The following is a 26871-nucleotide window of genomic DNA, read 5'->3' as shown; positions in this document are numbered from 1 at the left end:
GTTCCGTAAAGGTTATTCAACAATGGACCATATTTACACGATCAATCAGGTGATAGAGAAGTGCAATGAGTATACTGAACCCCTATATATAGCCTTCATAGATTATGAGAAAGCATTTGACTCGGTCGAAACCCTAGCAGTCATTCAGGCATTACGGAACCAGGGGTAGATGAGCATTATGTAAGAATACTAGAGGATATCTACAATGGGTCTAAGGCTACCATCATCCTCCATAGGGAGAGCAGTAAAATACCTATAAGGAAGGGTGTCAGACAAGGAGACACAATCTCTCCAATGTTATTCACAGCATGCTTACAAGAAGTATTCAGAACGTTGGATTGGGAACAGGTGGGAGTAAGGGTTAATGGAGAATACCTCAGTAACCTCAGATTTGCTGATGACGTTGCCTTGCTAAGTAACTCGGGGGACGAATTGCAAAGCATGCTTTCCGCACTGGGCGAACAGAGTAGAACCGCGGGCCTGAAAATTAATATGCAGAAAACTAAAGTAATGACCAATAACCTCGGGACAGCACAGCAGTTTGAGATAGGTGGCGAGGCAGTGGAAGTGGTAAGCGAATATATCTACTTAGGCCAGGTTGTGACCCCAGATCCCAACCATGAGGCAGAGATAATTAGAAGGATCAGAATGGGGTGGGGTACATATGGCAGACATTCTCAGATAATGAATAGCAGCCTACCATTGTCGCTGAAGAAGAAAGTGTATGACAGCTGCTCTTACCGGTACTCACCTTCGGGGCAGAAACTTGGAGGCTCACTAAGAGGGTTCAACTTAAATTGAGAACGACTCAGCGGGCAATGGAGCGGAAAATGATAGGTGTAACATTAAGGGACAAGAAGAGAGCGGAGTGGGTCAGGGAGCAAACTGGTGTTAAAGACATATTAGTAGAAATTAAGAAGAAGAAATGGACGTGGGCAGGGCATGTAATGTGACGGCAAGATAACCGCTGGTCATTAAGGGAAACAGAGTGGATCCCTAGAGAAGGCAAGCGTTGCAGGTGGCGGCAGAAAGTTAGATGGGCAGATGAGATCAAGAAGTTTGCGGGGATAAATTGGTCACAGTTGGCACAGGAATTGGAGAATAATGGGAGAGGCCTTTGCCCTGCAGTGGGCGTAGATAGGCTGGTGATGATGATGATATGTAATTTAAATAATCGGCGGAGCCTCCTATCATCCGACACTGCCTCTCGGGTGTCCTTCTTGTACTACATAGAAATTTTCACGAAACGCAGTAAGTTAGCCTCTTCGAATGCTGTGCTGCTCGCTCCCATTACCCACCTCGCCACTGCAGCGAATCTCGTGTGCTTCTACGTTATGCAAAGCGAAACTTTCCTTTGCGAACACTTTCAAATGTCGGAGTTTACAGCAGGGAGTACCGTCAGCCCTGTTTACGATGCCACCATTGCGCAGCAGGCGTTTTTTGATGACAAACGAACAGGGTTCATACACACCCCCCGCTAACACCCCCCAACATCCTCCCCCAGGGGGATATCGACACTCCTCCAAACCCACGACACTCCTCCAGACCCACGAGCACCCCGTCCTGGGGTGCTCGCTTATACACACACCCCCAACATCCCCCCAACACCCCTCCCGGAAAATTTCAAGCCCCCCCCCCCCCCCCCGGAAAAAAAATCGAAATTCTGGATAAACTCCTGCAAACGGATATCACCGAGAGTCACCAATATATCCACGTAAGGAATTTCGTCATTAGAAAGAGAATTTCAGTACAGCGAATGTAATTTAAACGGCGACGTATCTTCGACAACTTGTCGCACCCTGCGGCCGCGCATGTTACTAAAGGTTTGACTTCACAAAGGGGTAGTGCCCAGCGCCCACGTTGCCCCTGCAGCCCGCCAGGCTTGAGTGGGCTTCTCGCGGGCGGCTGTGTTCGTACGGCTCTGAATCGGCACCCTCCACACACGCACAACCTTTAAAGGAGCCATGAAGACAAAATACAAGTTAGGTTTATTAGAAAGACTGCTTAGTCCCGATAACAATGATACCAATATCATCGCAATCTTCGAACAAATAACGGAGATATTAAAGAAAACGTGTGAAGCCGCGGCGACCCCCTAGCCAATTACCCGCAACTTTTCTGTGACGTCACGGAACCTTGTTTGTGCGATTGGCGGCCGCCTAACTGACTTGTCGCGACGACACATGACTGGACGTCTGTAATGCGGCCTCTAGTTCCATTTGACCGCATCACTTGAATGCTAACGTGCAGCTAACGCACTGAAAATTATGTTTTATTGTTGGCCCGTATGACGTCATTCTTGCTCATAAGACGTCACTGTGGCGCGAAATGTGAAAGTTTTTAAATACTTCTTGCTTTTTTTTCTTTAAAAAACATCTTTTGTGGCTGTAATGGAGCTGAGTGAGATACTGAATCCTAGTTCTTTGAAATTAAACAAAGTTGTATTTTCTCTTCATGGCTCCTTTAAGCCTCGCTTAAACCGTCTCAAAGCAACGGCAGGATCTTTGGAGACCTTTGCGCTATCAGGTGAACTGGTCCAGCACCTGAGTGAGCTGTTAAACAGAATGCCAGTTTGGATCGCGAGTGATGTCCGACTGCACCCCACCCCACACACTGTCTTGCTCCTGGAAAGCATTAGCCTCGCCGTTTCCTGACGTAAGTGTCGCATTTAATTCTATCGCCGCGAAATGTCCCGTAAACGTTTATCTCGTCAGCCTGGTTCCAAACACCGGAAAGCCGATAACATACACAAAACCCTTATGTCACCTATTGGCCCAAGCTGCCTTTTATTATAATAATTGTCATTTTTTATCCCCAGCTACATCCGTAAGCTAATCCCCCTTGTTTTGTGAGCACGAAGGACTTTTCAGAACCCGAATAAATAAATGAATATACCAAGCGACGGCGGTAGAACACTGGTAATTAGTCACCCGATGTTGCATTAATGTTTTTCCCGGGGCCATTAAGAACATTTCTGAACCGGGTGTAACGCATTCCGCGCCCCCGAGGAGCGGTCTCACAGCGCGGTTACTGTGCTTTTAATTTTGCGTTCTCCCGACGCCGATTTTCTTTCAGTTTTTCTCAACTTTAGTTGCGCTCTAGCACAGAGGGACCTTTCAGGGGTGGCGCCGAAAAAATCGTCGAAGCGAGCACAAGAAGATGCAGAGCATGGCTTTCGAACCTTGGTGGCGAAGCAGGCGTGGTACTTGACGAGGAAAGGGCTTCGCACCACGGACGCCACCACCTTGTCGATGCACGCCTGCTTGGGCCGGCTGAATCGGTCCTTAGCGATCAACTTCACCGTGCACACCAGGTTGGCCGGCTTGTACCTCGCCTTGTACACCGCGCTGCGTACACGATGGAGGGGCAGGGTCACTGACCGACGCAGATTCTGCAGGCTAGCAAATGTCCGCCTGCCTTATACTCAAAAACAAAATACAACCTAGTTCACTTCAAAATAACTAACCATTGGTAACTCCCTCAGCTACATTCCAGCCACGAAATACGTTATTTAAACCGAAAAATGCAAGCAAATCTAAAAACAATTTTCAAATTTCGCGCTACACGACGTCAGAAGTGACGTATGGCTGCAGCAGTGACGCAATACGGGCCACCACTAAAAGCGGTTATCAGTGTGTTAACTGCACGGTAGCGTTGAAGCGATGCCATCAAACGGAACTGGAGACCCAAGTGCGGCTGCCTAATCATGTTTCTTGGCGTTGGCTTAGGTCGGCGGCCTCCAATCGCGCAAGCGAGATTCTGTGACGTCATAGAAAAGTTGCCGGAAAGTCACTGGGGAGTCGCCACTGCTTCGTATGTTTTCTTTAACATCTTGATTACTTTCTTTGAGGTTTGGGATGCATCCATGGTATTATATTGTATCTGGACAAAGCAGCCGTTTTAGGGTCGAAGCCCCTTAGGAGCTGGGGCTGTTGGCGTCTGCTGTCGTCGTCGTCGTCGTAATCGCCATTCGTCTTATGTAGTCCCGCTACTAAAACACCGGGAAGCTCGTTTATACCTCTCGCTAGAACGTAACGCGTACTAAAAAACACCGGGACACTCGTGTACGCCACGCGCTAGATAGCTTCGGGCTTGAAAGACAAGACACATCAAAGCTGTAAACCTCTACCTCTCAAAGGTTTCATCTCCGTTGGCAAAAACGCCAAGGCGCCAAGAATACACTTATACACTGCATGCTTCGCCTTTCACCAGGTTTCACGTTAGTGGAGATGGCCTTGAATTTTTTTAATGATAGAAAGATGAAATTTACCTTCCTGGCCTTTTTGGATGCGCAATGTCACGGAGTAATTAATGTGTCGGCCTCGTTAAGTCTGGCCTTAAAGAGGCTGTTTGTCTAGCTCTATTTCTTCGGTGGCAATGATACTGCGCTCATTATAACGGCACGCTATAAATGCTGACAGCATTTCGGCTCGCATTTACGAATAGAGAAAAAATTCATACAGCTCTGTGCTCACCCAAAGCCGCCTGCCCCGAGAAGCTTCAGGGGCTCGAAGTCTCTGGTACTGGGAATGAACTCGGTGAATGGTGGCTGTTGAGGGATTTCCTTCTGTACGCGAGAGGAGACGCGTAGGACGTCGGGTTACATCAATGTGTCGCTGTGTCCCAAATTGCTCCTTGGCTTCCGAAATCGAGTTTACAGCGCGCCACATTTTGATAGTATGGGGCGAAGTACAAAGCATACATACAAAATCGACAACTTCGTCATTTTCGTTTTTTCTCTTACCACCATTTTTGAAAACTTACACGAAGCCAGCTCCAGCGCTGCCATGCGGAATGAAACGCTTACTAAGCATCCCAAAGTACACACCGCTTGCACTGGCGTCACTGTAACTGCAATGTCGGGGATAGAGAGAGAGAGAGAGAGAAAGAGAGAGAGAGAGAGAGAGAGAGAGAGAGAGAGAGAGAGAGAAAGAGAGAGAGAGAGAGAGAGAGAGAGAGAGAGAGAGAGAGAGAGAGAGAGAGAGAGAGAGAGAAAAAGAGAGAGAGAGAAAGAGAGAAGTAACATTTATTTAAAGAGCTCCCCCTTATAGGGAGGTGGTGGCTGCCCACAGGGCCGCAGCGACCTGGAGGCCTCGGGAAGTGACCAGCACCTGGTCTGAAACCACGGAGCTCCGCAAGGCCTGCTCCCAGGCCTGGGGAGTGGGGAGGGGTGGGTAGGGATTTTTGGGCCACCGGCAGAGGGAATCAAAGTGCGTGTCCAGTGCACCCCACTGCGGGCAGCGGGGTGAGGGAAACAGGTGGGGGTGGGAGTGCTGTAGGATTGTCTGGTGAGGAAAGGTGTGCACTTGGATGATGCGCCACATGCGGGCCTCCTCTGGTGATAGATTGTGTGGGCGGGAAGGGGGGGGGGGAGATGCTGTGCTTAGGAGCAAAAGAAGCAGGAGCGCGGGTAACAAGTTCTCTAGCACGGTGGAAGGCTGTTGGCTTATCTGCTGCTCTTATCTGTTGCCCTTACCTGCCGCTCCTGGCAGCGCTTGAGCGAGCCAAAAGCATGCAGTGCACCGGAAAGGGTGCGGTGACGTCATACGCAAGCTACGTATACGCGGGTAATTTCGTTGCTTTTTTGAAAATGCAAGCTTAACAGTGCGGAGTCATTACCCTCATCATTGTTAAATTCCCATCTCGCAAACAGCCACACCAGAGCTTGCTCAGTGTTTTATCACCGCCACGAACAACACTAGGGGCACCTGTGCTTTTGTTTCGTTCAAGCTGTGCCGGTTGTGTGCAGCACAAGTTCTACGCTTTTTGCAACACAGATTGAAGGCGGGCCAGTTGGTACATAACATAGTTAGATACATTTAAAGTATATCTTCTTATCATAGGATAGGTGACGAGAAACGTCTTTGTCAGAAATAATTGAAAGCTTCTTCCAATCTGAACAAACAAAAAACGTTGCCCACGTTGTTGTACTGGGTACATTTTACTAGCGCGAAAACGAACCACACGAGTAAGAAAATCACAGCGTTCTTCCTATGATTTTATTTCTCTTGTGGACCGTCTTTCGCGCTAGTAAGATGTACCCGGTATCGTCTAACCAACTAGCCCAACTTTCCGTCCTTAACACGTCCTTGTATTCTTCCTCAGGCGCCACAAAAAGGAGAGTTTCACGCTAGGCCAAATACGAGGGGAACGCTTCCAGGTGCCATTGCGGCGCCCACTACGGCACGCGACTACAACGGAAGCTGTGCCTCTAGTATATGTTATAATATGTATGAAACTTTATAGCGGTGATGTAACCGAGCGGCGTAGTGTTCTACGTCTATCTATCGTAAGAACGCTCAAATCGCTTCTGCATGCCATAAAGCATTTTCATGTAATACCACTAGCCCCATTATTCTCATTCGGTCTTTCTTTCATCGCAGTTTCTCCGTCATAACAGATTCTTTTGACGAGAGCCCAATTCCCTTTTATCTGTCTTATTGTAATCTGTCTGCGATATCGATTTCAGCCGTCTTGTTGGATTACTGAGCGCGCAGGAGGTAAGCAGTGCCAGCAACGGTCTAAATAGTGTTGCACCATGGCCGCCATGGCAGCAGTCATAGCTGATTTCCCCCAACCGGCCAAAGAGCTTTCGCTTAATGACTCGCCAGAGTCACTGTTAATTATTGATAGTGATTCGGGCTAGTCAATGAGCGGAAGCGGTTTTTCATGTTGGGTAATAATCAAGACAGACTGCCCCCATCCAATGCGGCAATCCTCGCTGGTGTAATGCCGCATGCCTCACTCACTCATAGGATGGCCGCACTCGAGGACACTAAGCTGTCTAGGCGTGTATTTACGTCGTTTCCGCTGTTACCCTACCCTCGGTGGATATATTTAAAGGTGTTGTCCAGTCTTCGTAGGGTATCACAGGAAGGATGCGAAGTGCCGTTAAAAAGACCATGAACACACCCTCATAGCAGCGACCCGAAGTAGTTCCGGAAGCGGGTATTCTATCTAGAGCCGATTTTCGAGAATCCAGCGCTCCTGGTGCACAGACGGCCCACGATACGGCCGATGGCTCAAAGAACAGGGTGAAACCACAGGTCCTACCCCGGTCGCAACAATTCGCTTACGAGATACACTATTCCCATGGTCTAGGCTCCGCTGCCTGCAGGGTTCTCTTGTGTGCACTTCACGGACACATGATTTCTACAATTCGGATACTCATCTTATTCCCGCCTTCCCTGGCTTTCCACGTTTTTATGTCGCATGGCCTTTCCTTAATTACTAAGGGACTAACAACAACAGCTTGCAGGTGAGGTTACGCGGCGCACTGCACATGCTTACTGGACTCTGCACGCAGCACCCGCGTATCGCGCGAGCTGCCCGAAGCCACAGACCTTGTCGGTGCGCGTAACTACGGCGTCCCCGACGGCCATCCAGTCAGTGACGGGCACCTCGGAGATCTTCTCGAGCGACGTGGCGAGCTCGCCGACGATGATGATCAGCTTGCGGACGACCAGACCCAGGCAGCGTGCCGTTGCCGGGGCGCGACGCAGGCAGAGCGCGTGCAGGCCCAGGAGGTTCTCGACCATGTCCCGGATGTCCTGGTAGGTGACGAACTGCCGGTGCAGCTTCTGCAGGCAGTCCTGGGCGGCCAGCACCGACTGCTCCTGGCAGAAGTGCGACAGCGGGTCGCGCAGCAGGGACACCTTGTTCTCGCGCTTGATGAAGAACTCGAGCAGCACGGTGGTCACCTTGGGTATCTGCGCCGGGAAGGACGCGTCTTGTGCTTGTGGGTCTCCTCACGACTGGACTTGGTGCTCAGACTTCAAGGCAAAGAGGACTGGTTACCGGTGACATCGAACGATGCGGATGTATACAGAATAAAGCTGGACACCTGGTATCTGCTCTTTGTTGTCTATCTACCGATATATTGGTAGAGATGTGCATACAGTCGAACCTCGTTATAAGAAACACTGATATAGCAAATTATGGTCTATAGCGAACTAACTACGAAATTTGTTTGGTCACGCTTTATTTCTGTGAGACTTATTCAGAGCCGTGCGCGATATAGGCTATAACGAAGAAGTATTTTGTTCACGTGAGGCTTTAAAGGGACACTGAAGTGATATGTAAACATTGCGGGATTACTAGCGCAAATTGTAGTCCGGAGTCCCCAGGCCATGTTTCGACCACTCTGGGCGCGTTTAGGCGATTTTATTTAGCAGAAAAATTAATTCGAAAATGCTGTCCTCCTCTCTTTACGCTCGCCCATTTTCTGCGGCGTTTTCGTGTGACGTCGCGAGGAGCCGAGCTCGCCATTGGCTGCGCTGCTGCACGGCTCCCCGGCCTTCAGACAGAGTCAGTCGGCCCAGCGTTTCGTCCTCCGGCCGCCGACGGGTCGTCGCAATTCGTTCGCTCAGTTGAAACGAAGCACTTTATTCTTCAGTGGGCGGGGGTTTGTTATGACCCCCGTCCCGACGAGGCCGGTCGTCGCATCTTCTTCGCTACCCTAATAGGCGCAGGCCCCTTTACGGAGTCCGTGCTTTTCGAGTGCAGTGAAGACCTGTCCTTTCCAGTCCAGTCCAGTTGAAACTAAGCCACGACACGTTTGTGAATGGAAGAATCTGCCTTTCTTTACTTGGTTAGTTTGTACACTGTATCTAGCTCCAAGTCAAGGTCGCTTCACACAAGCGCTGCACAAGCGCACATGCGACGCTTCGCTGACTGGTACGCCAGTAGGAAAATATAAGGCCTCTTGAAGGCGGGAGAAGAGTCAGCGAAGTCAATATAGGTACTAAGGAAATAAAATCAACTGATATTTTTACCGTACAGCGTAAAACTAGGTTGCGGGAAGCACTTTGTTGCGCTGGGCGAACAAGCACAGCGGTCAGCAGCACGACTACGCATCTGCGAACGCTTTTCCGTCTAAAAAATGCAATTGCTAGACGTGAGATATTGTGGAAACTTGGGGGATGCTTACTGCACGAGCGCAAAACAACAAATAGTCACCTAAGCTGCTTGAAATGCCAAAACTAAATAAAAGTGTAAATTGGTTATACAATATATACCTTATATTTCCAAGGTCAGCGGAGCTCACCCCGTGGCCGCGTGGTATGGAGCGCTATAGGTATGTCACCGCAAGTGTTTTGCAAGTCGCGAGTTCGAATGCCGCGGGTGCGTTCTTTTTTTTTATATAAGTTAACTTTTTCGTTTTCCGCCGATGTTTTCTATACTGCGTGCACCTTTTTTTGGGCCGCAACGTTCATGGCTCCACGAACTAGTTCACAAAACGCGCGCACGCTGGCACTAGCGCGCTAGCGAGTTCTCGTTGGCGTGCTGTTGCCATAAGCACCGACTGCTTGCGGGCAGTGGGCACAGGCCAGAATGAACAGGCCCTTGGCCTGGTGCGAACACGTTTTTTTACGATACAGGCATGAGGGAGGCAAGCTCCGAATATGCGGGAAAAGCGCATGGCATTTGGGCGTCTGCGGGTACGCGGAGGGCGTTCATGCACTGCGTAGCCCTCGGCTAGTGAATGCTACGATTCCAAGCCGTCCTGGGAGGCTTATCTTATGAATTTTACAGCTGACAACATGGCAGAAGCGCGGTACGATGATTACTGAGTTATTGAGAATGCCCATCCAACAACGCCACCGGTTGTGTTTTACAGAACCGAAACCGAAACCGACACTTGTTTGGTTGCTCACCTTGGGCATCGTCCAATCACGGTGCCCCCTCCTCCCAACGTCACAGCTTTAGTTGGTGCGGCCGCCGCAAACCGCGCATGGTAGTTTTTCTTCTTTCGCGCTTTGTAAAATAATTACCGATTTGTCAACCGGATAAACGATGAAAAGTGTGCTAATTTGAGCCAGTCTACGCAGTGCAAGCAAAAACGGGAGCTTGACAAATTCACTTCAGTGTCCCTTTAAACTCGATAGCTAGTTTTTTAAAGCAAAATATAAAATATTGAAAAAAAGTTTGTAAAACTGCAAAAATTGAAAAGGCCCTTTCGTGTGTACGTGGACACTGTGTATGGAAAAGTGTTATAGTTGTTATGTTCAATAAATCATAGAATTTTGTTACTATCAGTAAATGTTAGTATCAAACAAGCCGCACCTACTAAGTGCCCAGTCTGCACTAGTGGCGGTAGCATTTAGGTTCCATACCTAGTGGCAGGACCTGCGTAACCTGCTGGGGGTAGGAAATTTCGCGATGAGTTGCTAAATACATTGTGGTGAAACAGCGCGCAAAAACCAGTACAGAAAGAAGAGGACAACAAAACGAGCGCTGACTATCAACTGATTGTTGAACTGGTTGTTGACCTCTTCTTTCTGTCCTCGTTCTTGCGCGCTGTTTCACCACAATTAATCTGTACCAACTAGCCCAGTTCTCGATACTCTAGTAAACACAACCCGTTACTACCTTTGTACTAGTATTTTTGTTAAGAGTGTATGCCGGCAAATATACACAAGCGATACCACAGAAGGGAACAGAACAAGACAGATTGGCCTCACCCGAGGAAACAAGGTGACCAAGACTTTCACAGCCGAGCTTTTATTCTGTCGCATCATTTCTGCAAGGGAAGGAAAAACCAAAAATTCAGTGCTCTTCCACTCTGTGAAAGAGGATGACCAGGCTGTCGGGCGTAATGTTACAGTCGCCTTGGCGGCTAATTGTCATGCAATTTGTTTCCGGGTAGTTCCGAAAGAACAACACCTACAGTCGTTTCCTGTAACCATACTCATTCCGTATATGGCCATGTATTGAGAGCAGACGGTAAATCTATAACGTTTTCAACTTCAGTTATGAAACTTGGCGTAATGGCAGCGTCATCTTAGCGGCTAATTGTCGTACAATTTGTTTCAGAATACTTTGTGACACAAGACATGGATCCACTTTCTGCAATGTTACTCCCTCCGTAGATGGCCGTGCTTCGCTGTACAACAAAAGGCTGTTTACAAAGACCACGCTTGACTGATTCCCGTAAAGTCTGCTTCACCTGTAAACACAAATGTCTTGCTGTGAGGACATTTTTCTAGGACGAATATAACCCGTCTTACATGAAAATATGAAGGCCACAGGACCTTTCCCATTATTTGTGATTTTTTTATACGCCGAAGGTGCTGCGACAGTTTTACGATCCCGGGAATTTGATTGCGCGCCGCAAGGTGGCGCGACGAATTGAAGCGATTGTTTTTTATATCGCTGTGTTGCCGGAGATGTGCTCGATTGTAGCCATAGATACTTCGGCTGTAAAAAAATGAGAGTTTGGAACAGCAGAACAGAATCACCGATCCATCGGCAGCGTTTAGGCGCCGTGTTTAGTCAGCGACTGATATATGCTGTTACGTACCCTTGGGGTACGTTATAGACGCACACAAAACTGTACAACGCTCCCGTCTTCAACAAACATTATCGGGCGCTCCGTTCTCACTTGCTTCAACCACTCTTTCCTAGTGCATCTCCGTGCGCACCGCCTCACACCGAGCGGCCTACGGCGTAAGGCCAACACCTCATATCATGCACCCAAATATGCACCCCAACGGCGCATATTCGGGGCTGCCCATCTTAACAAATAATACCCCATATCCGGGCGAAGTCTCTACGTGGCCGCAGCCAGCAATCGGCACCACAACGCATACGCGATAGCTGTACTTGATTTCCTATCCTCTGCTTTCGTGATTGCCTCACCACGCGGACTGAGCCTACTGAGCATCCAACTGCGGCGGAGGAGGCCATAGTCTTAGCCCTCATCCGAAACCCCTACCCTTAAACAATTCTATCAGAATATCAAACTGCTCTCGACACTACCTGGCGGGTCAAATCTCCCCCATTTCTGCCGAATTGCTTTCGGACGCCCCCCTACCCCCACCACGGCACTGGAGTGGTTTCCGACACACATCGGAGTAGGTACCAATGGCCAAGCGCACAGCTCGAGCACTCACTACCCGAGAAGGCCCTTCTATTACACCTACCCACGGTGCTCCAAACTCTCGTGACTGCTTCCTAACTTTTGAGGCCATCACGCAACATTACCGCCTCCTCTGACAGAGGTGCACTCCTCCGTACATCTCCCTCTCAGGCGCAAAAGCCCGCATCTGGCGTATGCTTCAAACCTGTTGGCTCCGATGCCGTTATACCCTTCTTAACCACGACCCGTCCGCGGCATCCCGGATACTATCACTCTCTATGTGAGTGTCCATCCAATGCTTTCTCCTCATACCCCGCCTCCTCTCACTAGGAGCTGGCTTTGGGGAGCTCAGACACCGTTACCTAACTTTCGGTGGTGACGCGGCCTATGGACTTCGCGGCGAGTCTGCAGACATCCTGCTCTCCATATCCCCACCTAGCTTTATGTTCTCGTATGAAATAAAGTAATTCACTTCCTCCTCCTCTTACGCACAAGTTTTCACCTTGTATTCCCGGTCATCCCGACCATACCTGTGATGTACAGCAGTATCAGAATACCCTGTACACTTTTCTCGATAACAAAAAATGGAAGCCGATTCCTCTCCGTGAAATTTGTTGAAACGGCGGAGCTGACCTCGACACGCTGACGGCCACCTCCCGCGGAGGTGGCGGTCGCCCTTCATCGCGGTATGAACGTAATCGCCCACGGAGGCGTGATAGTCTATCGGTGCATGTATTGGATGCCCCGCCGCACGAGCCGAGAAAGCGCACTGGACGACCGTCGAGAAAGTGGCGCCATCTGTCGGCCCAGGGGGGACCTTCGCCTGGCGTGACGAGCATCAACGGACATTGCGAGCCCCTAACAGCTTCGCTGTTAAAAATTAGCCAGCTGTCTACAGTTTCGTTCCCTGGCGAGGTGCTTGTACGGCAAGTAAAACTATAAACAGATTTCTTGCTAGTTCTTCCAACAATGTGCGCGCTAACCACATCTTTGTTTTTGCGTTTGAAGAGCGGGGGATCACTTGTATATTGATAATCTATAACAAACCACAAACTGAGGAACAAAGTGACAGTCTAGAATGTTCCAGTGGAACGGGACAGATTCAATCAAACTTCGCTTTATCGCCTCGCCTATTTTCGTTGGCGCTGCTGCCGGGAGAAAGCGACGCGCACACCTTTGCGCTTTTGGTGCGACATGAAGGGGTCTTCCGAGCTCTTGCTGCTGTCCTCCTCCGAGCTGCTCGCGGTCGTCCTGAGCGGCGAAGACTCGCTGCCCGAGCTCCTGCTGCCTGGGCTGTTAATTGATGTGGCATTCGTGGCGGCCTGGGTCTGCGTTGACGTCGCCATCGTCTTCCACCCACCTCCTGCACACGCACACAATAACGGCCCTAAGCTGGGCTCATTTTCGAACACGGTAGTTTTTGGTACGCTAACCAAACGCGAAAGTTTTACAGCGTGGCTGTAATAGGCTAATGTCCCAAATAGTCACTGCCAACTTTTATCACGGACCTTGAATTGCCTTAAATTTTCTTTGCTTGCATGCCTGCCTGCCTGCCTGCCTGCCTCCCTGCCTGCCTGCCTGCCTGCCTGCCTGCCCGCCCGCCCGCCCGCTTGCCCGCCTGCCCGCCTGCCCGCCTGCCTGCCTGCCTAACTGCCAGCCTGTCTGTCTGTCTGTCTGTCTGTCTGTCTGTCTGTCTGTCTGTCTGTCTGTCATTGGGTTCAACGACTTGCCGCCAAGCTAGAAAACTGGTGAGAGAATGTGGTTGAACATGCAGTACGTATAGAAGGCTGCCCTGAACTACCAAAACTGCTGCCCTGGCTCATCTTACATTTCCACATTATTCTGCGCAAAGGCAACATCCGGCATATTTGAAGAAAAATTGTACTATATCTATGTAATTGAGATTACCAACGTTTTAGATGCGGCGGCATCTGATTCACTCGCCTTGTCCCTCCATACGGCGTTGTCGTTGTCCGTCCACACCCCTCCCCCATTCTCCTCGCCGCGCGAGCTGCGCTCTCCGCCGCTCACCCCCTCTCCTCTCCGATAGCTAACACTCTCTCGCGAGGGGCATTGGATTGGATTCGATTGGATTGGATTGGATTGGCTTGGCTTGGCTTGGCTTGGATTGGCTTGGATTGAATTGGATTGAATTGGATTGAATTGAATTGAATTGAATTGGATTTGATTGAATTAAAGTGGATTGTGTTGGATTGTGTTGCGTCATAGCCGCGCCACGTTGCTTCATAGCCGCGGCAGGGGGTTCACGGCACGTTTCACGCGATGAGAGAATCAACCTAACGGAAACAACAACGGAACCCCCTATGCATCGCATCTGCACCCGGGTTCCCGCGAGGGGAGGTGGGAGTAATTTTTCTTTATTTAACAATAGATCTGAGATAAACCAAGCACTTAAAAGCATGTCCATGATTGCAAATCAAGATTCCGAACATTTCTTTTAATAATATTAGCGTTGTTTTAATATTTGCGATAGCAAATGCATACGTTAAAAACCGATGCGTTAAAAACGGTGTGCATGAGATCTTAAGCACTTAAAAGGATGTCCGTTCGGGCTGTTTCAAGCAGAAAAAAACGGCAACAAAAATTCCCCCGCATTTCCCCGAGGGGGAGAATGTGAAAGTGCGAATGCACGGTTGTCGGCCCGCTTGCGGCGCTTGCGCTCGGCCCCCGCAGCCCACCGCCTCGCCGCCTTCTCTTCCATCTCTTCCATCGGGTTTGTAGTATCACGTGTACACCACGCAGTTATCAAGGCGCTATAACGCCGCTGAGTCGCCAACGCACGCCGCTGACGACGTAGTTTGAATGCGTTAAAGATATAAGGCGCGTCACTAACATTGATATCAGCGTCGTGTCCGTGGCTTGGTCGGTAGAGCGTCGCGCTGCGGCCGCAAAGTCCTCGGATCGAAACCTGGCGCCGGATGCTGTTTCTTTTTTAAATATAGAGGAGCACTGCGGACGCCGACGCCGCCGCCGCCGCCGCCGGCGGCGGTGGATGGTTTGGGGTCGCTTATTCGCACTTAAAAAAATGCGTGTCGTCCTATTATCGGGAACAAGTGAAGAACGGCATCAGCACATGTACGGTATCACTCCGCCGAAGCGACGGACCCGGATGTCAACGGGCCCGCGCGTTTTGAAAAAAGATTGCTATGAATTCGTGATGTCGCCTGCCTTTTCTCACGTAGTTTATTTGTCGTCACTGCAGTAGTTTATAAGCATATTACGTCCACAGAATCAGGGAAACGGCTCATGCCATGTTCAAAATATTCCCAGAAACGCACTACTTGCGCCGCGCGGAAACATCCGGCTGCGGTGATGAGGCACAGCGGCAACTACCGTTGCCGTTCTTAAGTTGTAACCGGGTATATCAGGTGGCACACGATCAGTGCGACCGCGGGAAATTTGAATTTAATGGTACGAACCTTCATTGTAACTATCATGGGATCTCGCGAGCGGAGAGTAACAGCGCGAGAGGTGGGAAGGGGAGAGATGAGAGATAGCAACATGGTAGGGGCTGCCGGAGATCATTTGACTGCATTTGCAGCATGATACTCCGCCATTTTTTTGTCACATGTCACCTCTACCATCTATTTTATTTCAGGAGTAGAGTGGTGACAGCCATTTATTATATGTCTGTGTCCATACGTCGCACCGTCGCCTACCGACATGAAATGCCATTTCCTAGGCCATTGTTTTTGTATGGGGAGCACCCTTGCGTAAGTAGTACATTCTTATACGGTCGGTGCGCCGATACTGAAGCAGTAAATCTGCCCTCATTGATATATTGCGATCGTAAACCTATACGCAGGCGAAATCCAACTGTAATATTTCCACTGAGAGGACAAGAACACTCACGTAGCCGTACTTATGAGCACAAAACTCCAATTCAAACCAATCGCTTTCTCGCATTCAAGAAAATGAGTCTTCGTAACCGTAGTAACCGATCAATTGATTCAAGGCTGTCAACAGAGCCGTCCTTAGCGGATTAAACGTCTGTTGTCTTTTGTTACCACGTACTGCAATTTGATCAGATAAACGGTGTTTAATCTGAAGACGTTTTCGCACTCGTAGCAGAAATTCTCGCCTGTTCTTGGCTCAGTACTTGCGAATGTTTTAAACAGGGCACTTCCAATCCTGCTTCACAGCCTCCTTCCGTAATACAATTACATCCTCTGAAAACCAAAGCCTATCGCTTATCAGACGTCCTTGCTGCTGCATCGTGCGTCTATCTCTATTTTGTTTTCAAACGAAGCTTGCATTACGTGACCTCTGCCGTCTGTGGCCCTCCTCCTCTCCTCCTCACTCCGCCTCCTCCTTCTCGTCCCACTCTCTCCCTCCACGCTAGCAGCTGTCATTCCTCTCTTGCGGGTGGCGGCTGTCGGCGCCCCGATCGCAGGCTATGACCTCTCTCCGGAATGATTACCCTCGAGAGGTCATCACTCTCACAATTCCCTTGGTCTCTGGGCGTTAATTACTTCGGCGGGCAGACTTGACGCAATTCAGGACACGGCTGCCTTGAGGTCAGAGCTCTCCTCCACGTGCTCTTCTACATCACATGGCATCGCAGTCGTCTGTCACGCGGAACGCAGCTTGGCTACTTCTTGCTCGAAATCGGATAGGATGATTCCTAAGCGCAAAAGGGACGCACTTGGCCTGAAGACACGGGTTCAAATCTCGATGACGCCGTATTTATTACAGCGAAAGCTTTCTGAGTGGGACCGATGACGTCCTATAAAAAAAAATGGTCGCCATCCCGCCCTGCGAAGTGGGTGTCCAACGAAGCTGTTGCAAACCCCTGCAGATGCTGATAAGGGAGAGTATGAAAGGTTTCTCGTCGTCTCGGCGGGCTTGTCGCATGAACTCGGCGTCTTGGGCAAGACGCGGAAACGGTAATGGCGTATGTAGACGCCAGCGTCAAAAACGCCATGGTGCGCACTGCACTCATCTGCCCCCAGCTACCAGAGGTGGACCAATGTCGCTCTTATGAGGCTAACCCGATGCCCTCAGCGTATCTTGCTGGACTAGCAGCGATACGCGATGGGATGGCCGCAATACTGCCTATTGTCCAGGCAGAGCCATAATGTCGACGAATAATACGCACAGACTCTACGCAAGCCATCCACGACATCCGCCGCGTAACACAAGCTACGGCGTTCGCTAATGCCACTCACCACTTAGCACGAAGCACTCTACTGCAGATCCGCATAGAATGGGTACCCCGTTCAGCTGTACCCGGCAGTAGGGAGGCAGACACGGCTAGTCACCCGCATACCTTGATGCGACCACTACCACTTTTCCCCGAAGATCCAAGTGGAAACCTGGCACAACAGAAGGACATTTTCCGGCGCACCACGCGAGCCCTCATACCCCCGTGTGGTTCAAACCTCCCTGGTGACTGAACTCGCCGAGAGGAAGTTGCGCTGCGGAGAATACGCGTTGGGATGGCCCTTACGCCGTCTGTGACTGCCTCTTGGCCATTGCAGTACCGCGGCCCATACGACTCTACCTGCCCATTCTGCGACTCCGCCGTACGAATGTGCAGCATCTGCTGTGGACCTGCCCCGGACTGCATCAGACCCGATTACGGCACCTTCGTGCAACCGGCCTCCACCCTGGCCGCCCTCCAGACATGCAGCGCTGGGTTCATGGACCATTTCATCGGCACCTTCTGGGCTTTATACGAGAAGCAAACTTTTTCGTGTACCTGTGAACTGTGCACCATTATGCCGCAGGGCAAACTTTCGAAGAAAAAAAATTACACCAGTCCTGCCTAGCCTTCAAAGATAATCTGCAAACATAATCTTTACCAGGAACACATGGTATGGCGTCCCATTGTTCACAGGTGCCTTATCATTCATAATGCGGTCTCGATGCTTGTTTTGTGGTTTCCTTAAGCGAAATCTGAGCGCCATGCTGTTGTCCTGATCAGCCTGACGTATGCGCTCGGCGTGAAGTAACGGTTCTAGATAAGACAATACACGCATTAATCACGAAGAATGGGTACAATAGTAAACTTTTAGCTCATAAACCACGTGCCAATATACATTTAGATCGTTAGCAGATGGGGTTACTTTAGATCGTTAGCAGATGGGTTTAAAAATCGTTGCACAGGTTAGCGCTTCGTTTGCGATTTGTGGTTTGAAGGTTTGACGATCGATTGAACGCACTTTTAGCGAAGGTTTTGACGCATTTTTGTCGCAGTTTTGGTGACAGAAAGCTTTATGCTTCTTTTAACTTTCTTTAGGAAGCGATGGTAAAGTTTTTTTACGTTCTCTCTAGAGCGGCGGCAATTTCGGTATCATTCGTGTTGACGACGACGAGTCATTTTTCGCGTTTGATGGCGCATCGAAGGCTTTCGTCTTAAGAGCGGATGACCTTGCAGCGCTATAGCGTGTAAAGTTGGGCAACAACGTCGCCGGAATTTTCCCCTCAACACAGCCGTTTGTAGTAAATTTACAAAGGTTCAAGTCGCGCCGTTGTGCAAAGGGCATTATTCAAAATTTTCGGAACGAAATATGGAATCACACAGCCAAAATTACGGTATGAAAAACGAACGAGAGCATGAGGTCGAATACTGAATATAAGGACTAAAACGTTGAGGTATGTGCGCTTTTCATAGGCTATTCCGTGGTTTTTACGAAGGCAGGTGCTTCGTTTTGCATCTCGGATGAAAGTTGCGCCGTTTCACTGGCATAAATGGTCTTTATTGCTGCATGAACAGAGCAGTGGCCCGTAAGCACGTACACGTGGCGTTTCTACTTTTGTTGTCTGGCCTTGTAAACACTCCTTTGGTCAAGCACGGTACATTTTTTTTCGCTCTTGTACATTTTTTTCCGCCTTTTTCTGCAATAAAAATATCTGAATCTAGGTAATAACTCCCACGGACATCTTCCGACCTGTTTCAAGGTTATCCCTGAATAGAATGATGTTACCTGAGTGTCAAGATGCAAATTTTCACACGGCATATTTCTTCCAGGTAAAGAAATTGGAGGAAGTGCTAAAGCTGCAAGCATAACAAATTATTTCGTTCCATGTGGCACCCCCGGATCACTCCAGATTGATTTTATAGGATGCAAATGCATTGATTTCGACTGCAGTCCCCGCATTCTCTGGTACGGATAGCTCGAACACTGTGTAAACATTTAGATTTAACTCCTTCTTCGATGCAATTCGTAAAACCATTGATAGTAATGGCAACTACATACATGCATTTACATGCCCACAGATTCGGTTCGTAATTCTTTGAATTACGAACGGGCAATGTGCGTAAAGTGGAGCGGAGCGGAAACTGTGAGATTAAAGAGAAAAATAAATCTTTCGATAAACCGCTACACTGGTTGTTTATGATACGCGAAGCATCGTGTATCAACGTCATGAAAGAAGAGACCAGATTTTTAAAAGCGAAGCTGTTGCAATTTGAGTCTTTTCGTCCGTCTGCTGAAGGTCGTGCGTGACGCAAGGGTAGGAACAAGTTCCCAGAACCTCCGATAGAGGGCGCAGTGTTCTCGTAGGAACAGTAGGAGCGGGGTCATCTCCTTCCCACTAGGGGGGGGGGGGGGAATCGGAGAAGGAGCCTCCCGCCGCTGACGTTTAGCTGCCCATTCCTTTGCGCGAACAGCAGAATTTGTGCTGCGACGGCGCTGTCGTTCTCGGGCGAGCGCCCGTTAACGTCCGAGCCGACACAAGACAACCGCAGCTCCCCTGTTTCTGCACATTTTCCACTAGGCGGAGCTGGGTTCAATTTTATTACGATGCCGGATAGCCACATCGCAGCGTGAACCACAGTCTACCTACCACACGCTGCACAACACTCGAAACTCATCTTGCGTGAAGTGATTTGCAAAGTGGTCACGGGCCCCGGTGTTGTATGGTTGAAACTGAGAGGCACTGACGGTGTCTCACTCTACGCATATTTTTGAGTCTCATCTCGTGTTCCTCGCCAGTCTTGCGCCCTCGCAGTTGTGCATGAGCTTCCAGATTCTATTGTAGGCGCTTTTGCATCTTACCATCCGCTTTCAGTGGCTAGCGGTGAAGTTAGGTAGCTGCACTGCGCCTTTTGATCTGGAGGAGCTCATTGCTTCTTACAGAGGGTGCGAATGGGAAGGAGGGATCAATGGCGCTCCTCCGTGCACACGTGACGTGGATTCAGCTCATCCGACACGAGTACACGGTGCGCCTGCGTTATCTGCCTCCTTCGAGTGTGCGAATGAAAAGTGCGTACTGCTTCTCCTCTGGGCAAACGCGGCTTAGGTTTACTTCCCGTTTTAGAGCTAAAGCTTTAATAGTTCCGGTACAAACCCAGAAAACACCTGGTGGCATCCATCTGACCTTCGAGCTCAGCCAAGGTCAAGCCAGCGCCCCGTGTGGTTGCGCAGGGAAAGCGTCTAATCGCGCGTATGCTACAAGTAGGGGCGAGGGGAATCTAGGGTAAGAGTGAAGGCGCCTACTATCAGAAAATGATACAAGGAGGCGCTGGCTGCATCCAAGTACACAGCGCTTTCGCACCAACAGCGCTGACTGCCTGTTCTGCCTTGCGATGTAGCTGCGTGTGCTTTCAGGGCGCGCTCTCACCGCGACAACTGAGCTATTGCTCGACAAACTTCTAACCGCGTTCAACTACGGCAAACTTGTTTGCTTCCGGGTTTATTTCTGAGGCCAGCCACATCGCTAGAGTGGTAGCTGAAGAATGTTTCTCATTAATCTCACCAAGACAACAGAAAGGCTACCAAAAGACCTAGATAAAGCGATGAAACTTCAGGAGGCAAAGGATGGACCCGAGCGTCGATGGACAACCACGGTTGGAGGAACGTGGCAGAGGGCTCCGTCCGGCAGTAGACCCAAGCGGACTGATAGGGATTACAATGATGATGATGAGACGTAAGAGAAACTTTGAAATCCACCCAGACGTATGAAAAGCCGCCCAGTTAAGCTGCAGAAATTTGTAGGTGGTAGCCCTACAAAATTGCTAGGTGGCCGCCCGCTCGTAGCCGAGCGCATCGTTGAACAAGCTCCGGGCGAAAGGCGAAAGCGTGAGTGATAGGGGAGATCACGGAGTAGGTGGTGCTGTCGTCGAAGGACGTCACCGGCGCACATCTCACTGGCTTACGTGCGGCGCCGCAACTACACAGGCTCTCTGGATTAAAATGTGAGAGAGGTGAAAGCTCAGCCGTTACACTCGCCCCGTCAAGGTTGCCTACGCGCCGAAAATACGGCTCGACCGTTTTCGGGCACGCCGACATGAGGCCCAGACAACTCACGTGGTACAGCTGTAAAATACACTAAATATTTCCTGCTCTCATATTTGGACAGCCTTTCATAAAAATAGAAAATACAGCGCCAATTCTACGAAGAGGATCTACAACAAAGCGGCCTGGGCTCACAAGTACAGCTTTCAGTGCATACGCTATGCATTCGGCAGCACATTAAAGAACAGGCACCCTAAAATTCGTCCTCGTGGCCGTTAACCCCTTCGCTTCAGCTAGAGCGCACAAATGGCCTTAAAGGAGCTCTGGATGGTAAAAGCCGAAGGTAAAGTGCCGTGAATCACTTAGTGGCCTCTAAAGGAGCTGCATCGAGAGATAGGATACGCACCTAGGTATGCCCAGCAAGGTCCAGCAAGGTTCAGCGTATTCGGATTGCCTGCTGGCGTCACAGTCTGCGGGCACCGCGCAGAGTCCTGGCCCTTTAGTGAAGAGAAGACGCCGGCAGTGTATGTCTACGGAATACTGAAATAGAATGTTAGCTTCTCCGCTGCTCGCGCAGGTCTCGAGCTGTTGTTGTTGTTGTGCCTTTAGGTATGGCACATGCCTAATCAGGGGATCGGCCAATCTTCAGAAGACAGAGAACCGTCGTAGTTGTCGTTCATCCTTTGCTTCGTGGCCCATGCCCACGTCGGAGACTGCTAAAGAAAAATAGAAAATAGAAAAAAATAATGAAAAGGGGCAAATCTTGTAACGTTTATCATTTACACAAAATGAAGATTTGGCCGAAGTAACACGTGTAATCGCAATAGGTATTTATTTAAATAGCGTAAGCGGAGATAATTGGTTGGACAGGATTCTGAAAAACCAAAAATAATAAGAAAAAACGGAAAAATGAAGAAAGCTCACACTAGCGCGTAAGTCTTAACGTAGCGAAGCTGTACTCAACCTTCACGACCATCACGAAGGTTTAAAGGCCAACTGCACTCAAATTTCACCTCGGCCAAATTTATTGTGAACGTACAGTACGTATCACCAAACCGACTGGGACATAACTGGTAGCCCCGTGAAATGCGTTGTAAATAAGTTTTCAACGTTAGAAATAGCTCCGCCGCAGGCGACGCTGCATCTGCCGGTTAAACGTGCAAACAGCTCTTTAAAGCGGCACGGTCGGGCTAGACGGCGGCGTCTGGCCCGGCCGTGAAAGCGGAAGTTACACTGCGGCCACCCGGGTGCGTTTTCCTTCAGCCAGCCACGAGGACCGGTCGAGCTCCGATCATGGAGAAAAAAATCCCCCCATCTCCACGAAGTGAATGATGATGAGTGGGGCGAAGCTCCAATGCTTAGCGGTAAAACCGTGAAACATTCGCCCACACATCATATGAAGACTCGACACGTTGTTATGGGGATAATTGTATATACACTTGCGGTCGCCACACTAACTAGCGCGCGCGCCCGAGTATGCAGCGGAGCAGCTGAGAAGGAGGAGTACATGGTACAGGTGTGTTCCGCGCCACCTTCGGCGGCGGCGCGCCATCTAGCGGGCGACCTATGAACTATAGCACAGCTGTGCCTCTAGCGGTCTCCTCGAGAACTAGTGGACACGGCGCGCCAAGGGACTTGCCCCGCGCAAAGGAGCTTCGCCCCTAAACAGATATCAGAGAGTTTTAGCAGTCCGTCGGTTCCGTCGTGTACGTAGTTACCCTGTTGACCGGGAGCCGACTGCGCATGCGCGTGCACAAGGGTGAGCAGGAATGGCGAGGAGGCGCACTCCACCGTGACGAATGCGCGGACATGGCGAAGGCTGGCCCGCGGAACTAATCCCCCTACCGCGACGAATGCACAAGTGCCCAGACGAGTCCCGGTCAACACGGAAACTACGTACACGACGGAACAGACGGACTGCTAAAACTCTATTATTTCTTTCTCTATTCTACGATGGGCGCTTTTCTCCTAGGCCTGCCGCGAGGGGGAAACGTTGCGCGTAGGTACCCTCCGGCAGGCCGACCGATTGCGGCTGGGCCAGCTGCAGCCGCGCTCTCCTCAGCTTCTGTTTCAAAATCACCGATTTTTGACGGCTGTTAGCGCCGTATTTGAGCTGCCATATTTTGTATTCTGGATTCTTTTCACGCAGACCATACGAAAATAAGGTTTTCAGCAGGTAGAAATTTTGAGTGCAGTTGGCCTTTAAGTCCACGAGTTCAGCCGATTTGCTTCATCTTCGCTGCCGCAAAGTCCTTTACTCCACAATTGTTGCTAAAAATGCGAGCTTCCTCAATTTTTTCGGATGTAATTAAGATTGCACAGGACTTTGCAGGGGCTTGCGCTATGCTGTGTCTTTCTCGATCAGAGCTACTGTTGCCACGATTACGGCGAACGCTGGAGTCATGTGTTCCCAGGATTACGGCCAACGCTGGAGCTATTTTTGGGGCAATCTTGGCCAATCTCACTAAGTAGGTATGATTGGCTTGACAAACGCGCGTGTAGGACGCTGGGTGGTCGCCGAGAGGCACGCACACACGAGCCCTAAGGATTTTCTTGGTTTTTTTTACAGACAGGCGGTCGGCGAGAGGCCCGCGCTCACGTGCACGCGCTTACGTGCCTGCGCTCGGCAATTTCTGGGTATTTTTAACCGCGGACATGAAAAAATACGGTTTGCTAAACAGCTTCGCTGTTAAAAAAATAGGGAAAATTGGCGAACCGTGTAACACCCATCATTTAAACAACAATGTAGATTTGGCGGAAGTAACACCTTTAATCGTTATAATAGCGTAAATGTAGATAATTGGTCGGAGAGAGTTGTGAAAATCCAAAAAATAGGAAAAATATAAAGAATAGAGAAAAGTGGTGAACCCTGTAACGCCTATCATTCGCAAAAAAATGCCGATTCGGCGGAAGTAACACCTCTAATAGGTGCAATATTTCGTTATTTTTATAGCGTAAATAGAGATAATTGGTCGGACAGAATTCTGAAGGACCATAAATTAGGAGAAATAGAAAAATAGCGAAAAGTGGCGAACTGCGTAATGCCCATCATTTACTTAAAAATGCCGATTTGGCGGAAGTAACACCTGTAATCGTTGTAATAATTATTTATTTAAATAGCGTAAATGGAGGTAATTTGGTCCGGAAGAATTCTGAAAAACCATAAATTAACAAAAATGCAAAAAATAGCGAAAAGGGGCGAACCGTGTGAAGCCCATTATTTACAAAAAATGTATATTTGTCGGAAGTAACACCTTTAATCGTTATGATAGCGTAAATGTAGCTAGTTTGTCGAAAAGAATTCTGAAAAACCCAAAATTAAGAAAATTAGAAAAAATATCCAAAAGTGCGAACCCTGTAACGCTTATCATTTACCCAAAAATGTAGATTTGGCGGAAGTAACGCCTCTAATCGTCGTAATAATTTATTTATTTAAATAGCATAAATGATAATTGGTCAAGCGGAATTTTGAAAAACCATAAATTAAGAAAAATAGAAAGAATAGAAAGCGTTACAGGATTCCCATTGGAACCCTGTAAAGCTTATCATTTACACAAACATGCAGATTTGTCGGAAGTAACACCTTTAATCATTAAAATGGCGTTAAGGGAGAAACTAGACCGAGAGAATTCCGAAAAACTGAAAAAAGTAAATTCTGAAAAAAAAAATTCTGAGAAAAAAATTCTGGGAAACCAGGCTGTAAAGAACTCACACTCGATACAAACGGCGTAAGGATGCTACGGATTAGTAGACAATTCTCCTGATTTTGCTGATTTTTACTTAGATAAATTCACCGACTCTTCTCCTGCCTTTATTTGACCTTAAATTTTCTACAAGCGTACCAGTCGCACATACGCATATGCAGGTTAAACTCCGATAAAGCGAATTCACCGAACCGGATCACATATGCGCCAGGGTGTTCTTATTTAAACTTCATCGAATTAACTAAACTTACTGCAGTATACAAACCAAAATAATAAAGCCACATTCTTCTGGGCGCAAATATTGTCGGGGCTCATCAGTTTTCCGTGCGCGTTCGAATTGTCCGCGACTCTCCGGTACCGCCGGCCCCCGACTGACTGATTTCGTCGCGAGCGGTGCAGTCGGCAGAGCCAAGCCAATCCGGAAGAGCACACGTCATTGCAAACGCCATAGGAAGTCGGCAAGCAGGATGCTGACGAGGACGGCACTCTCGAATCTATTTTTCCGCTGAATGTGATCGAAAAACAGCCTAGAGACTCCAGACTTTAATCTGCGCAAGTAACCTCACAATGTTTACAAAATAGAGCCCCTTTAACCTCGAAGATTCGCGTATTCAATATTTGGAGATCGGTGGTAGAAGTTTTCCCGGCGCTAATCATATGTGGTCTTCGGCGTAGATATCACAGCTTTGCAAACTCGTAATTGTAATGCGTTGAGGAGGGATAAAACTTCCGGCCATTGTTGACACACTATACAATAAACAATAAGATATTATGTAAACAATGGTTGCATAAAAATTCTCGCATCTCCCCGAAGTGAATCATTACGAGTGGCAAAGCACTGGGGACCGTTCTTACCGTAAATTACACTTGAGAGTGCTTACTGCTGCTAAAACGATTTCCACTCCAATCCAATATAATTCAATTTAATCTAATCCAATTAATTTCAATCCAATTCAATCCAATCCAAAGCTCCTCGCGCATGCGCAGCACGGCTCTCCTGGAGCACTCTCTCTCTCTCTCTCCCTCCCTCTCTCTAGTCATTTATGAACCTTTTATTTTGTTCTTGTTAACCTTTTGTTGAGCTTTTATTTTGTTCTTTTTAACCTTTTGTGAACCTTTTGTTCACGGATGTTTCGATTTACACGGTGCTGTGTCGTGAACACGGACGCCGGACAATCCTCTCGCCCCTAAAAAAGAAACTGCGCTCATGCAATACACGGGCGCACTTCGTGGAATAACCGGCCCATGTTTTTATTGGCCTTAGTGTTAACTATTTTCCCATGCCCTGGGTAATCTCCACTTTTGTAGGTGTAAATTTAGGTCAAAGAGACTAGAACGCCATTTTCTTACCTCGCAAATCAGTGATCGATTATCAAGTGTTTCTCTTGAGTCAATAAAGGAGTAGCCCGTTCCTTGATAGCTCTCAAAAAAGCCTCCCGGATACTATTAAAACCTGATACTACTACTACTCGCCCATAATGCTACACATAATTGTCTTCTTCCGCGGTTAATGAGGCAGGTCGCGAAAAAGACGAGAAAGACATGAGCGCGTTTCGCACGCTCTGCAGTCGTACGCGTGCCACCGCCATCTGTCTTGTGCAAGCGTTGCAAGCACCAGGACTTTCGCCAACCGCTTCTTTAATCTTTTTACACAGGTAGGCCCCGCCGGTCAAGTCATGAAAACCGAAGACGACCGAAGTGCCGGCAGCCGCGGCTCGCGTGGCCGGAAGCGCGCGAGACCAGTTCGTCGCCGTTCCAGCAACAAGGCGCCCGTATCCAGAACGCCCAGCAAGGGTGCTCCTGTTGCACACGGGACCACGGACCACTCTAGGCGAACCAGGCAGTCTGCTAAAGAAGGCGGTGCCGACGCCGCAGGCATGCACGAGCACGCATCTGGTGGTCTCCTTTCGAAAGCGCCCTCCGCGCAACGTGGCTCGCGCACCAAGATGTCCAAGAGGGACTGCTCGTCGAAGCGCTCGTCATCGCGCACGGCGGCCGTAACCGCGGCACTTGGAGCCGTTGGTTCCCTTCTCAGGCACGAGCCAAGCAAAGACGAGCCAAGCAAAGCCAAGCAACGGTACGAGTTTCGGTGTTCCTTATCGCA

At 49.2% G+C, this 26871-nt stretch overlaps 1 protein-coding gene across 1 annotated transcript in view; it reads right to left on the bottom strand.

Annotated features, from left to right (window-relative positions):
* The window catches only part of LOC144175575 (uncharacterized), a 58378-nt gene extending 45172 nt beyond the window's left edge, over nt 1–13206 (bottom strand). The window contains exons 1-5 of the mRNA XM_077704633.1: nt 13035–13206; nt 10464–10522; nt 7344–7709; nt 4476–4567; nt 3182–3347 (exon numbers count right to left, since the gene is read on the bottom strand). Of these exons, the coding sequence (XP_077560759.1) occupies nt 3182–3347; nt 4476–4567; nt 7344–7709; nt 10464–10522; nt 13035–13206 (855 nt within the window). The remainder of the gene's footprint in view (nt 1–3181; nt 3348–4475; nt 4568–7343; nt 7710–10463; nt 10523–13034) is intronic.
* Nucleotides 13207–26871: the final 13665 nt, after the last annotated feature.

Source organism: Haemaphysalis longicornis, unplaced genomic scaffold, assembly GCF_048455015.1.
Source record: "Haemaphysalis longicornis isolate Haplotype H1 unplaced genomic scaffold, Haemaphysalis longicornis Haplotype H1 scaffold_3, whole genome shotgun sequence".
NCBI classification, from domain to species: domain Eukaryota; kingdom Metazoa; phylum Arthropoda; class Arachnida; order Ixodida; family Ixodidae; genus Haemaphysalis; species Haemaphysalis longicornis.
This window is presented reverse-complemented; position numbering and strand designations above follow the sequence as displayed.